Here is a 13,124-nt window from a genome sequence, read left to right as displayed (position 1 = left end):
GGAACTACTCAGCAGTCTTGCGAGCCAAGCTCTTTAAAAAGAAGGCATGTGTATGGCAATTGATGCTCTAATATGGCAATGTCAGTAGTTCCAATGGAATTTATTGTTGAAGGTAAAACATACTAGACAGTCTGAGTTTTGTTTACATTAGCAAAAGAGACTCCAGTGATAGAGTCCAATTAGCTTGTACTTCAAGGACTAGCACTTATCTCTGCACAGGGCTACAGCAGCAGAAGGCATCTCTGCTATTAAAGCTAAAGAACACTTTGTGGTGGCCGGATTGCAGTGAAATCCTTTTTCAGCCAGAAGTCTGTTTTCATTTGGGGCAACGCTCCCCAACTGTTTGGGGAGACTGGTTGTTAGAGAGAGGAGAAATTACCTCCCTTATTCTGTTTGACAGCTGGGGTTTCATCTTAAGGAAAGAGCTTAACAAAAATGCTTTCAGCTCATATCCAGAACATGCTAGTTTGTACTATAGGAGGTAGTGCCTGAGGATAAAGAGACATGGTGGGGCTGGATTTTTGGCTTGGATTTGCTTGACATTTGGATTAAGTAAAGAGGCCTCAAATCATGTACATCATTAGCAAGAGTCTTGTTTTCGGACACTTCTCCCATGTTTAGTTTCTGGACCATTGTACAATTTGCAGTAGAATGCACTCGGACATATGTATTAACATTTTATCTTCCTAGGAGTCTCATGCAACTGGAAAGAGGCCAAAAGATCCAGCAAATCTAATTGAGGAAGGAGAACTTTTCCTAACTCTGAACATCTTCTATCCTGTCATATTTCAGAAGGTTGGTATTAAAAATTCTCTGGGTCAGAGTCTGATACATTTTCCCACCTTGAATAGTGTCTCACTCCACAAGCACTCTCACTGAAATCAGTGGGATCATACACGGAGTAAGATGCTACACAAGACTGAGTGTTCTTATTTCTCAGTTAGCCTGTAGGTGGTACTACAATTTATCCAAATTGGTGGTCCTAGACCCGGTATAAGTATTCCATAAATCACACTCAAAGGCTGCCAGAGACTGGCTTTCTGTGGTTCAAGGTGGTAGTTGTAAAAGTTTGTCTTTTCTTAATGGTTCAGTAGTAACTTCGTAGTTTTACTGCAGATCAGAATGTGTAGCATTTAGAGCTAACATACTTTCTATGGGGCTGGCCAACAGTTGGACGAATTCCTGGAGATTTCATCACATGCCATAATCTTTAATTAAAGATTAATCTTTAATTCCTGGAGACTCCAGGACAATCCTGGAGGGTTGGCAGCTCTAGTTACTTGCAATCAGGGGCGGCTCTACAAAGTAGGCTGCCCCAAGCAGCGCGGAGCGCTGCGCCGCCCTTCCCCAGTCCCGCGGCGGGTCCCCTCTTCCCGCGGCTCCGGTTGAGCTCCCGCCGGCATGCCTGCGGCAGGTCCACCGGAGCCCGGGACAAGCGGACCTGCCGCAGTCATGCCTGCGGGAGCTCAACCGGAGCCGCGGGAAGACGGGACCCGCCGCAGGCATGACTGCGGCAGGTCCGCTCGTCCCGGGCTCCGGTGGACCTGCCGCAGGCATGCCGGCGGGAGCTCCACCGGAGCCAAATGACGCCCTCCCCAGGATGCCGCCCCAAGCGGGCGCTTGGCCCGCTGGTGCCTAGAGCCGCCCCTGCTTGCAATCATGAAAAGCTTAGGGTCTGTGCTTCAAATTAGTTCCTTTGCTCTAAAAAACGGAGGCAGCTTTACAGGGGCTGTGGAAAGCTGATGTCAGCTTTTTATGGGGAGGAGTTAGGCCTTGTGCTGCTAATGACCCCAGTTAGGCATTCTGTAGCGGTGCTGGTGGTAAAGACATTCTGGCCCTGTTATTAACTGAAGGCTGCTCACTGTTTCTTTTGTAGCATAAAGATCACAAACCTTATCAGACAGTGCTTGTGTTGGGCAGTCAAAAACTCACTGAGCTCAGAGACTCCATTTCCTGTGTCAGCGACCTTCAGATAGGTGGTGAGTTCAGCAGCCACCCTGACCAGGCACCAGAGCGCATTAGCAAGGTACAATCATCTAATGTAAAGGGGATGAGGGTGTATGTGTTTGTGCTTGGTTGGTTTTTTTCCCCCACCAACAGTGAAATGTAATGGTGCAGTTGGATTACATAATTCTGTGAGTATCCAGATATCATGGTGGGAGGCCATATTTCATACCAGGATACATCTGTAATCTGAGAGAGATTTACTGACCTTTGCAGAATACTTTTTGAGATGCATGGCTAGAAGATGCATTAGTATAAATTTCAGAATGCTCTGAAGATTAAAAAATGAGTGTTTAACTATTACTAGGGTCTATGAAATACCTCACATGTTTCTGAGCACTAGAATTTAACCATTACAGCTAAAATTATTTACCAGATGCTTGTCAGAGTGAGACATCAGCTCTTCTGTTTTACTTGGCAATTAAAATATGGAAAAACCACACACTCTGCACTTATTGTGACTTCTTAAAGTTACAGTTAACACATGCATATACACACAAAGTATGCATACATTATTGTATTTTTTATCTATGTATAATTACACATGTAACATATGTAAAACATTCCTGAACCACAACAAAATTATTTGAAGAGCTACATTCTTAAAATATGTTTCCATATAGAGTTCAGCTAACATCCCAAAGCAGCCTTCTGCTTTCTTTACAGAATTTTACCTTTGTAAATTAAAAACGTATTAGTCTGAGAATGAATTGATCAGTGCTTAAAGTTTTGAATGTAGATAAACTACCTTTCTCTGTCCCCATTTAAATGATTATTTAAAAAATAACTCCAGCTTCTCCAAAAAGTAATCTATAATTTACTGTGGGATGTTCCTAAGGGGAAAGTGGCATCTGCCTTATTTATGCAGTGGTTCCTGCTGTTCCTTAGTTATACACCTCTACCCCGATATAACGTGGTCCTCGGGAGACAAAAAATCTCACCATGTTACAGGTGAGACTGTTATATTGAACTTGCTTTGGCCCTCCCTGTTCCTTGTTCCCTGACCGCCCCCTCCAGAGACCCTCCCCGTCCCTAATCACCCCCAGGATCCAACCCCCCTTCTCCCTGTCCCCTGACTGCTCCAACCCCTATCCACACACACCCCCCCCAGACAGGCACTCACTGGCAGCGGCGGGAAGCAGAGCAGCCCGGCCCCAGCCCACTCCACTCCGCCACCTCCCAGCTGCGGCGCTCCGCTTCCCACTGTCGGTGAGCGTGGGGAGGTTGGGGAAAGGATGTCCTCCACACTCACCTGCGGCGGGAAGCAGAGCGACGAGGCCCCAGCCTGCTCCACTCTGCCACATCCCAGCCGTGGTGCTCTGCTTCCCGCCGCAGGTGAATGCGGGGAGGTTGGGGAAAGAACACCCCCCATACTCATCTGCGGTGGGAAGTGGAGCACCGCAGCTGGGAGCTGGTGGAGTGGAGCGGGCTGGGGCCGGGCTGCTCCGCTTCCGCCATTGCCGGTGAGTGCTGGGGGGGATCCCTTCCCCCAAGCGACACGGCTGGGGCCGGGGCAAGGGAAGCAGAGTAGGCTGCTCCTGGCCCCCCGCTAATCCCTAGGGCCACTCTTGGACTGCGGGGCCCCCAAAAGCGCACCCCCCACCCCACAGCTCCTGCCTCCCAGACGCTGGTGGGGTGGGGAGCCCATGACCACCCCTGAGACCCTCTGCCCCTTATCCAACCCCTCAGCCACGGCCTGGCCCAGCACCCTTAACACGCTGGTCAGAGCAGCATGTCAGAGCTTTACCGCATTGTATGCAAACCCGCGTTAATATCAGGGTAGAGGTGTATATATAAACATCTCTATAGAGAGAGACCCCTTGTGCAGGCTCTTCACTGACTTTAAGCTATATATTAGTGAGGTTAATCTATTTCCTTTTGTCTCCTTTCGTCTCCTTTCTATTGTTTTAAGTTCCCAAACCCATAATAAAAAAAATGCTTTATGATTTGACTGTATTTTCTATTCATATAAATACTACTCGCTGCTAATTTTAGCTTGTCCACATGTACAGCTCTCAGTGTATTGTAAAGCGCAGCTGATTAACAGAATAACCCATGGTTATTTTGCCAAATCGTTATTTCCTCTTTTTTTATTTGTTCCTTCCTAGTTGATATGAAAGAGCTTAGCAAAGAAGCTCACTCTTTTATATAAGAGTTAGTCTACACAGCCTTGTCACAGAACTTGTTGCATAAATAGTGGACACTCATTGGCTAGCCTCAGTAATTTCTGGTGATGCAGAATTCTGTGAGCCCCGTTAATGCTGATATGAATGGCATAAAACATTATCCTCTGAGAAAATGTGTGGTACAAATGGCCTGTCTGTGTGACAAATTGTGTAATTAAGAGAGCCTTTTGAGGGATGCTGGATCTCTTCAGAGCACCCAAAAGGGGATGATTTTACCTTCCAGAACAGCACGTCTGTCTTGTTTATGGAGGTATGAGTAGTAACTATTGCCACATGGCCACCTTTAATTTATGTTTTGGTGCAGGATTGCAATAGAGTTGATGACTTGTCTTGTGGCACAGCCTGCTCTGACCTGGCTAGTTTTTAGCACTTGAAGAGTTGTGCCTAAATTCTGTAAATGCTGCTCATGGGTTTTTAGAAATCTGTGAATAGCAGAATGGGGAGATAAGAAAAGAGATCATTCAGTAGATAATGTTTATCAGCGTGATCAGTTTGCCGTCAACAGAGTAACTCTCCCCTAATTTTTAGTTCTGTATTGTTTTAAAAAAATCACACACTGTAGCCAGTGACTATGCAACAACCCATATTGTGACGTCAATATTTAAGCCGAACTCCCCAGTGAGGAGCTCTGCTTAAAAACTGACAGAATGATACCACCAAATGTAATGTAAGTACATAAAGTGCACCACAAATAAGCTTCATTTTGCAAGGTTTCCGTTGTTTAATCTATTTTTTTGTAGTACTAATGTTGTCTTTCTCTCTTTCTCTCTGTCCAAGGATCTCTACAAATCTGCTTTCTTTTATTTTGAAGGCGTTTTTTACAATGATAAAAGGCACCCAGAGTGCAGAGATCTGAGCAGGTACAGTATATACAGTCCCTCAGTGGGAGGAGATCCTTAGGGAAGAGAAGAGAAACTTGACTGATTCTGCTGCTGCTGTGTGATGTTTCTAGGAACAGGAACATTTAATGCCTGTGTGGAGCTAAAATACTCCCCCTTTCCCCCCCACCGTTAATACATTTTAAAGCTTATCCTTCTTGCCTCCCTTATTCTTTACACTCACCTTTTCTCTCCATCTTAAAAAAAACCCTAATTTCTCTCCCCTTCCATAACCATCCCCAGCACTGAACTGATCTTCCTGAAGATCTAAAACTGCTTCCTCTGTGTGAGCTGGACCCACTTATTTCTTGGGAATGGGTTCTATGAAGGGAAAAGGATTGGCAGCTGCAGTTTTGCCTGGACTAGACTTTAAAATGCCCTGACTATTTACAAAGGGGTTGTCTACACAGTGCCATAGTGTGAATTGTAGAGTGCTCTGCCTGCCTCACGTAGACCCTGCCAGTGAAAACTCAAAGGTGGGCATTGATGTAATCCCATTTCAAACAGGACTACGTCAGCGTGCACTAGCTAACTTTCAGTTTATGCTAACACTGTCTATGTGGGGCAAGTTGGAGTGCTCTATATTTCATGCCCATGTAGAGCCTACCAGGGTGCCATGTAGACAAGCCCAAAGACTGTTAAAGGGCATCTTTAAAAAAAAAAAGGGGGGGGGGCAATGGTCAGCTAGACTACAAATTAAAAATGTGCTATTTTTGTGAAGCCAACAACCACTCATCTCTTCCTCCCATTACTGAGCATACATTGAATACTTTCTACACAAGTACTTCCCAGAGTTGGCAGAGAGGTGTTATGTAATCGTCCCTGAGAAAGAAGATGGGCCGAGCTGTGGTGGCTGGGATGGGAGGTGTCTTTGAGACCATTTCAAACTGTGGTTCAATTTTGAAAACTTACTGAATTAAACCATCAATACATATTTATATGAAGGATGTATGGCCTTTGTCAGGAGCTGAGCTATTATGGTGGGCAGTATAGAAATCCTCAGAGCTTGATGTGGTTCCTTACAGTGCCACAGCTTTACTGTGCAATGTTGGGCAAGACGCATAATCTCTTTGCCTCACTCTCTGCTCACAAAATGAGGATGATCATAGTTTCCTAGCTCAGAGAAGTGTGAATAAATGCTACTTGTGGTAGTGGAACACCTCATAGCGATGAGCATGTTCTAAAAAATCCAATACATAAATACATGTGAGCTGAGTTCATAAATTAATGCAAAAGGTGATTGAGGCTTGGCATGCCACAAAACACATGACTTCCATGCATATCCAGGAAAGTCCTCAACTTGGATTTCTTTAGAAAAATTATTGGCATTGGATTCCGGGCAGTCTCTAGGCACAGTGTATAACTCTGTGAAAATGTGTTAGTCAACAAATCCCTGCACACTAATATAAGAAATGTTGGTGACTTTTTTTGTAATCAGTGCCCTGATGAAGAGTTTCAGACACACCTAAAATACAAAGTGTATAGATAACTTTCATACATTTTCAGCTTCTAATATAGCAATCCTAATATCATCTGTCCATGAAATTTCAGAACAATTATTGAGTGGTCAGAATCTCATGATAGAGGCTATGGGAACCTTCAGACTACTAAAATGGAGGACTACACGTTTAATGACTTGTCCATCAAAATTGGTTTTCCATACCTCTTCTGTCATCAAGGAGATTGTGAGCATATCATTATCATCACAGACATAAGGTAAATTATTACTATTTGGGAGTGCTCATGCAGTTACTATAAGGTCTTTGCTTTCTCTCTTACAAAGCCTGATGTCAGAGGGTGCTTGATAAACACTAGTATCAACACTACTTCAGAAAGCTGAAGTAGAATAATTTCTAGAGTATAATAGTGTAATTTTTATGCAGAATTGGCTTAGTAAAAAGGTTTTATTCTGTATGCACCTAATCCTCTGCAGCAAGAAAGGAGATAGAAGGGAAGCGAGAGAACATCGTGTAGTAAAACAGCCATAAAACTAATATGGGATTGGCCCATGTCCTGCACTCCTTTGCTTTTTGTTAACAACCTGCTCCTGCAAGATGCTCAGTGTCTCCCATGAGTTGGTGAGCATTCCTGTTGTCCTCAGTAGGAACGCTCAACGTATGGCAGCTAGGAATACTCCTTCAGTTCTCTCACTTATAGAGGAAGCCAAAAAGCTTTTGTTCCCTTAAGCCTGCTATACCTCGGGTTTGCACTGAGTATCTCTTAGGTGGCACTTGACATCTCCCAGGATAGGGCTGTACATGTCTAATGGAGATTGGCTCTACCACTGACCATACTAGTGAGTCTGTGATATGATGCGACTAGTATTCATGTCTTAAGATTTGTGTCAGTGTTCCACAATTCTGAATGTGACTTTTCCTGGTCAGCATTGTCCTCTAACCTGATTGTCCGTGATGGTATTCAGATACAATAAAATGATGAAATATAGCCAAGCCCTTATTCTGTTCCTCTCTGTGCCAGGCTTGTTCATCAGGATGACTGCCTGGACAGAACCCTGTATCCTTTGCTAATCAAGAAGCATTGGTTATGGACTAGAAAATGCTTTGTATGCAAAATGTATACAGCCAGGTAAGTGACCAGTGCTATTTGGTTAGCTTGGTTTTTCATGCATCTAAGACTTGTGTTAACAGAAATCTTTCTAGGTGTCTTTCTTTAATATAGTATTTTTTTTTTAAAATCAACATCCTCTGTCCTTGTACTCCAGGTGTTTATATCCTTATAGAACTAATTCAAATTATTAGCCAGGCACAACACACTTTTTTGTTATACGCAAATCCTTGATTATTAAGTCCCATTTTCTGAAGAATGTCACTGTTGTGCCCATACTACAGACTGTTGAATGATACGGGAATCTCTTGTAGGACAACCAAAAGAGTGGAAATCTTCAGGGTGGCAAACTTCTCGATAGCTCTTATGTTTTGACACTTAGACTATGAGCACAGAAGCCAGATCTATTTATTTTAGGGTTTTTATAGCATTTATTGTCTCAGTAAATTTTACTGATAGAGCAAAATGCTAGATTAAAACAATGATTATAACAAGACAAAATCAGTGTCTCTTTTTCAGGAGTCCATGTGCTGTATCTGTTTAAAAAAAACAGTGTCTTCCTTAAAGTATAGATAGCTTCACTCCTATTCCTCTACTAAGACCCTGATTTTACTATGCTGCTTTAAGTATCTCAGTGCAATCATTTTAAAGGTTAAAGACAAAAAATATAGCTTCTCTTCCTCAACAGTTTAATGGGTTGTCTCTCCTCCTCCTCCCCTCCCCCCCGCATTGTCTCTTTAGGCTCTGTGTGCAGAAAAATACATCTGTGGCCATTTGTGCTAATCCACACCCAGGCTTTGCTAGCTGTTTATTCTAGTTAGAATAAACTCTCTGTCCCCTGCAGTACTTTACATCCTATTCATCTGGTCCTAGGAAAAGCCCATCTGCAGACATGGTAGAAATCTCTGTATTGGGAAAGTAAACCGATCCCAAAGGCTAGATATGACATCTCAGTGTTTCATGGAGTTTTGGCTAGGTCACTTCAAAACCAAGTTTTGGCCGCTTGCTCTAAGTGGTAGTTCATGCCCCTTATCCCAGTCTGATACATGGACTGTGCTCCTTTATCTTCAGTAGTTTGTCATAGAATCACTAAAGATAATCAGGCAGAATGTTTTTGGGACAGCTTATCTTGGCATTCTTAGCCAGTCCCCTGGGTGCCATCAGAAGTGGCCATAATCCATCTGAGTCGTGGGACCATAAGGGGAGGTGGAGCCAAAGGTTCAATGTCAGGGAAAGACAGGGTGGGGAATGCATTACCAGAGGTGATGGTCTCTAACTGCATTAAATTTAAAACCAGGATTAAGCACTAAGATTAAGTGGGGAGATTCTGAGCCATGGCTGACCAGAGCAGCTTTGGCTGGACATCTCTGCACATTCTAATCTGTGTTGGATAGCATCTTCAGTCACTGGTTTTTTAATGAGTAGCAAAGGCCTTGTCTACAATGCAAGTATTTGCACCAGTGTATCTATGCAGCTGTAGTTCACTAGTGCAACACCCCTAGTGTAGATGTGCTGCACTGGTGCAAATAGTGACTGGTAACAGTACAGATTACCTTTCTCTTTTGCAAGTCATTTCTTGCATTAGTGCAGTCCATCTACATTCAGGGTTTATACTATGTTCATATAATACTTCAGGGCACTGGGTGTGGGTGTCTTGATGTTTAAGTTCTCTAAGTGCTACTATATAATTATTTCACTGCACATCCACCATTCCTCATCTTGACAGCTGTATTGATGCTCTATACTTCTCAACAGGGGTGAAGTTATCAGCATCCTCTCTATTTAACCCAGTCTCCCCTGCCTCATTCAAGACTGATTGAAAGGAAAATATTGTGTCCCTGTATGTGTAGATGCACACGTGGAAGCAAAATGTCATAAGTAACCAAACTGCATCAAAAACAATGCAAGATCTTAAATTAACATGTATTTAAAACTGCCACTCGTCTGCTAAGAGACGACAGTAAGTAAGAGAACTTAGAACAGATTAAAAAATCAATTCTAATGACCGTGAGGAGAAGCACTAGACTTTGGATGGCAGTGTTCAGTGTCAATCCCAATGATCTCAACCTCTGTTTCTAACAAAGTGTGTCTCCCCACTCAGTTGATTCCCAATTCTCTGAACAGATCTGGTTGTTGCTCAAGCAGTTTGCATAATCGGGCATGCTGTTATATATCTACATTCCTCGCCCTCCCCAGGCAGTTTGAATTTGTTACTTAAGTTGCCAGGCAATGAACAGGAGCTTCCAATTATAATTTGAGTACTCAAAAGTTTGCTAAGAGCTTCACAGAACAAGTAAGGACACAGCCCCTGCTAGATGTTGCTGCAGCAGCAAGTTTGTGGATGTGATTAAGGGAATGTGGTTCTTGGCAAACAGGTTTGGGAAGTAGCTGCCTCTGTAGGGAAATGGAGTAAGATGGCAAGGATAAGACTCACCCCATTGGGTTATTGTATCTTTCATATTTCACTGCATGTACAGGTGTTGAATGTAATGAATTTAAGAATAAGATTTTGATGGGGGTGTATCCTATACACATCAAATGTGTCAGTTTAAAGTGAAACACGTGTTTTAAAACCTGCAGGTGGGTGACTAATGAGGACAGTCTCGCTCCAGAGGACCCCTGTTTCTTCTGTGATGTTTGTTTTCGAATGCTCCATTATGATGCAGAAGGCAATAAACTGGGAGAGTTCCTTGCTTACCCTTACGTTGACCCAGGGACTTTCAACTAAGGCTTCAACAAGAATGAATTCAGTGAACTGGAACTATGAATCTGCTGCAGTGGCGGTTGGGTGGTTCTGAACAGATGTAGTCTGAAATACTGCTTAGGCCATCGTTCCTTTGTTCAGTAGCGGGGGTTCCTGTGCACATCAAGTTTTTTAATCTTGTTGGTAATCTAGAAAGGGAGCATTTACTTTTACACAATGGATTAGTGTGGAGGAAACAGCCTCAGCCATGCTTCATTTTAACTATGAAAATGTAAAAGTACTGTTTACTTTAAAAAAAAAAAAAAGTGCCTACAGTACATTAAATGTGGAACTATAGACTTCTAGGCAGAGAGACTAACACTTACAAATCTGGGTGTCCAAAGCTAGGGTCCTGAATAAAAGAAATCTGATCTTTAAAAGCTGTGCTCCTTTGGCTTCCATTAACTTCATAGTATACTCCATTGAAGGCACCCTGGTTTGAAAATTCTGGCCACAGTTGCCTCTGAACAAGGGCAGATGACTTTCATTAACTCTGATGGCAGTAATCCAAACCAATCAAGAGGAGAGAATACATCCTAAGAAACCAGTCACAGAATGCTAGTTTATTTCCAGGTCTTGCTTCAAGCAATGGCTGCTTGTTGTTAATCAACACATTTTCCTTTCTCCCCACCCCCGAAGGAACAGGCATTTGTGAAGAGTAAAATATGTTGATTTAGCAATGCACAGTGGCCTACATTTCAAATTAATTTCCTTTTTATTTCAATTCCTATGCTCCTGAGTTTATCAACTCAGTTAAAGTTCATAATGGGCATTATTGCAAGTGCATCTTTGCTATTTTAATATTACTTGACTTCTCTTTACTGAAACTTAATAAAGTCCTATAGTCTAATTAAAATGTGACCTGTCAGCCAAGTTTATTCTGCTCATGGAGTATTACATAAGTAAGAGTACCTCTGCTTGCTGAGATATATTTCAATCTTCCAGGGAGCCTAGATGTAGAGGGTTTTTTTTTTGTTTTTTAGTAGTCTGAAATTCTGGGAAGTTGAACAGAACAGACCTCTGCTGTTTAGTAAGAGTAACAGCATGAATTGCTCTTCTCTCATACATTTAAAAAAGTCCATCAGTTTAAAAAAAAAAAAATCAGCTTTGCTGGGCATGGAAGTGCCTTCACCCTGTGTGTATATATGAAAAGAGTTTGTCAGAACTGATTCTGTATTATTCAGGTTTTTATCCTGCCTCAATCCTGCCAACACTTACTCACAATAGTGAGGTTAAGCATCTGTGTAATCCCACTGACTTAAAAAATTAAGTATCAGCAGGGGATCGGGGTCACACTGTGCCCATCACTATTGTATCTGAATGCCTTCTTGTGGCACATTAAGCATTGTGACTAGTATCAGTCAGTGGTCCTTTCTCCTTTCCTCTACTGCGGGAAGAATTATTTGAAGTTTATTTTTATTTTACTCCTACATTTGCTGTGCTATATGTCCTTTGAAAATAAGGTCAAAGAAATGCACCTTCCACTTGGGATAGAAGGTGGGGAGATTTGTGGTAGTTCTTAGTGTCTGCTAAGTGCGAGTTGTGGTACATTCAGTGATGATTGATCCACCAAACTCAAACAGTTATTATCTTAGACGGGGTAGTAGTGGGGGAGAAACCAGTCAGGTGAAAGCAAGACTATAGGAAACATTTCACCAATATTCCAGCTTTGCAATTCATCTAATTTTTTTTCTTAAAAGGTCTTAATAGAGGCAGAGAGATGTCATGGCTGGAATCTAGAATATGGATGGGTGTGAGCAGAAAACACATTTGAAATATGCATGCTCTTGAGCCCTACCTAGTGTTCTCTTTTCACAGTAGGCTGGTTTGTGCTGCTATAACGGCTTTTCAAAAAATACCCTTTAGAATGCAACTTTCATGTTTCCTTCAAAGAGGAGCATTACAGTGATGCTTACCTTCCCCAAACCCCTCTTCTTTGGCTGCCTTCTATTAACATATGGGCTTTCCAATCCTCTTTAGCACTGCAACTGTGATTAGATAGACAGCTGGTGTAATTTCTAAAGCTACTGTTTTGTTGTGTGATAGCTTATCCATCTGAATTCTAAGAGGCCAATCAGTACAGGTTTTCTTACTAGAAAGAATAGAGAAATTCTGAGATAAGGAAACCAAAAATTTAAGTTTGGTCTGTAGTTTTAATAATAAAACTCTTTCCTATCCTGTTAGCTCTAAATAACCTGACTAATTAACCACTTCACCCTCTCACCTCTGCAAGGCAAAGTCTCAGACAAACTTACCTTAAAATGACTGGTTTATATAGGTTTAAAAAAAAAAAACCCAACTTACTAGAGCCAGTCCTCCATTTATCTGATAACATGCAGAGATACAAGTTACAGCTCTGGTTGTGAGAATTTGCTATATTTATGTATTTTGAAGGGGAGATAGGCATGCTACTTACCTTGTATGTGTTGTGTTCTGGCCCTATCACATGCCAACTGAAGTGACTTGAATGCTATATTGAGTAAAAATCACAATAAATTATATTTTGAAAAATCCTTTAATTCCTTGAGTCCCAGGAGCCGTCACAGGACAGCTGGGTCTGGTTTTGGTTTAGTGTTTTCCTCTGAATGAGCCCTCTGAGTCAAAACCAGTAACTGCCCCAGCTGTCCATTTACAATTACATTTCTAAGATACCAGCTGGGTATTTGTATTTTGGCTACTTGTTTAATGATGTTAGCATTTAAATGGTCACAACTTCAACATCTCTAACACCCCGTGAAGATCATACCT

The 13,124-nt window shown here is 42.3% G+C and overlaps 1 protein-coding gene across 1 annotated transcript in view; it reads left to right on the top strand.

Moving 5' to 3' along the window:
- The window catches only part of SNAPC3 (small nuclear RNA activating complex polypeptide 3), a 39,627-nt gene extending 26,752 nt beyond the window's left edge, over window positions 1-12,875 (top strand). Inside the window, exons 4-9 of the mRNA XM_039544131.1 lie at window positions 691-795; window positions 1,877-2,026; window positions 4,968-5,050; window positions 6,620-6,784; window positions 7,547-7,654; window positions 10,214-12,875. Coding sequence (XP_039400065.1) covers window positions 691-795; window positions 1,877-2,026; window positions 4,968-5,050; window positions 6,620-6,784; window positions 7,547-7,654; window positions 10,214-10,361 — 759 coding nt within the window. The 3' untranslated portion in view covers window positions 10,362-12,875. The remainder of the gene's footprint in view (window positions 1-690; window positions 796-1,876; window positions 2,027-4,967; window positions 5,051-6,619; window positions 6,785-7,546; window positions 7,655-10,213) is intronic.
- The last annotated feature ends 249 nt before the right edge of the window (window positions 12,876-13,124 follow it).

The sequence above is a fragment of the Mauremys reevesii genome, linkage group 6 (assembly GCF_016161935.1).
Source record: "Mauremys reevesii isolate NIE-2019 linkage group 6, ASM1616193v1, whole genome shotgun sequence".
Lineage (NCBI taxonomy): Eukaryota > Metazoa > Chordata > Testudines > Geoemydidae > Mauremys > Mauremys reevesii.
Note: the sequence above shows the minus strand (reverse complement) of the source record. Positions and strands in the feature narration are given on the sequence as shown.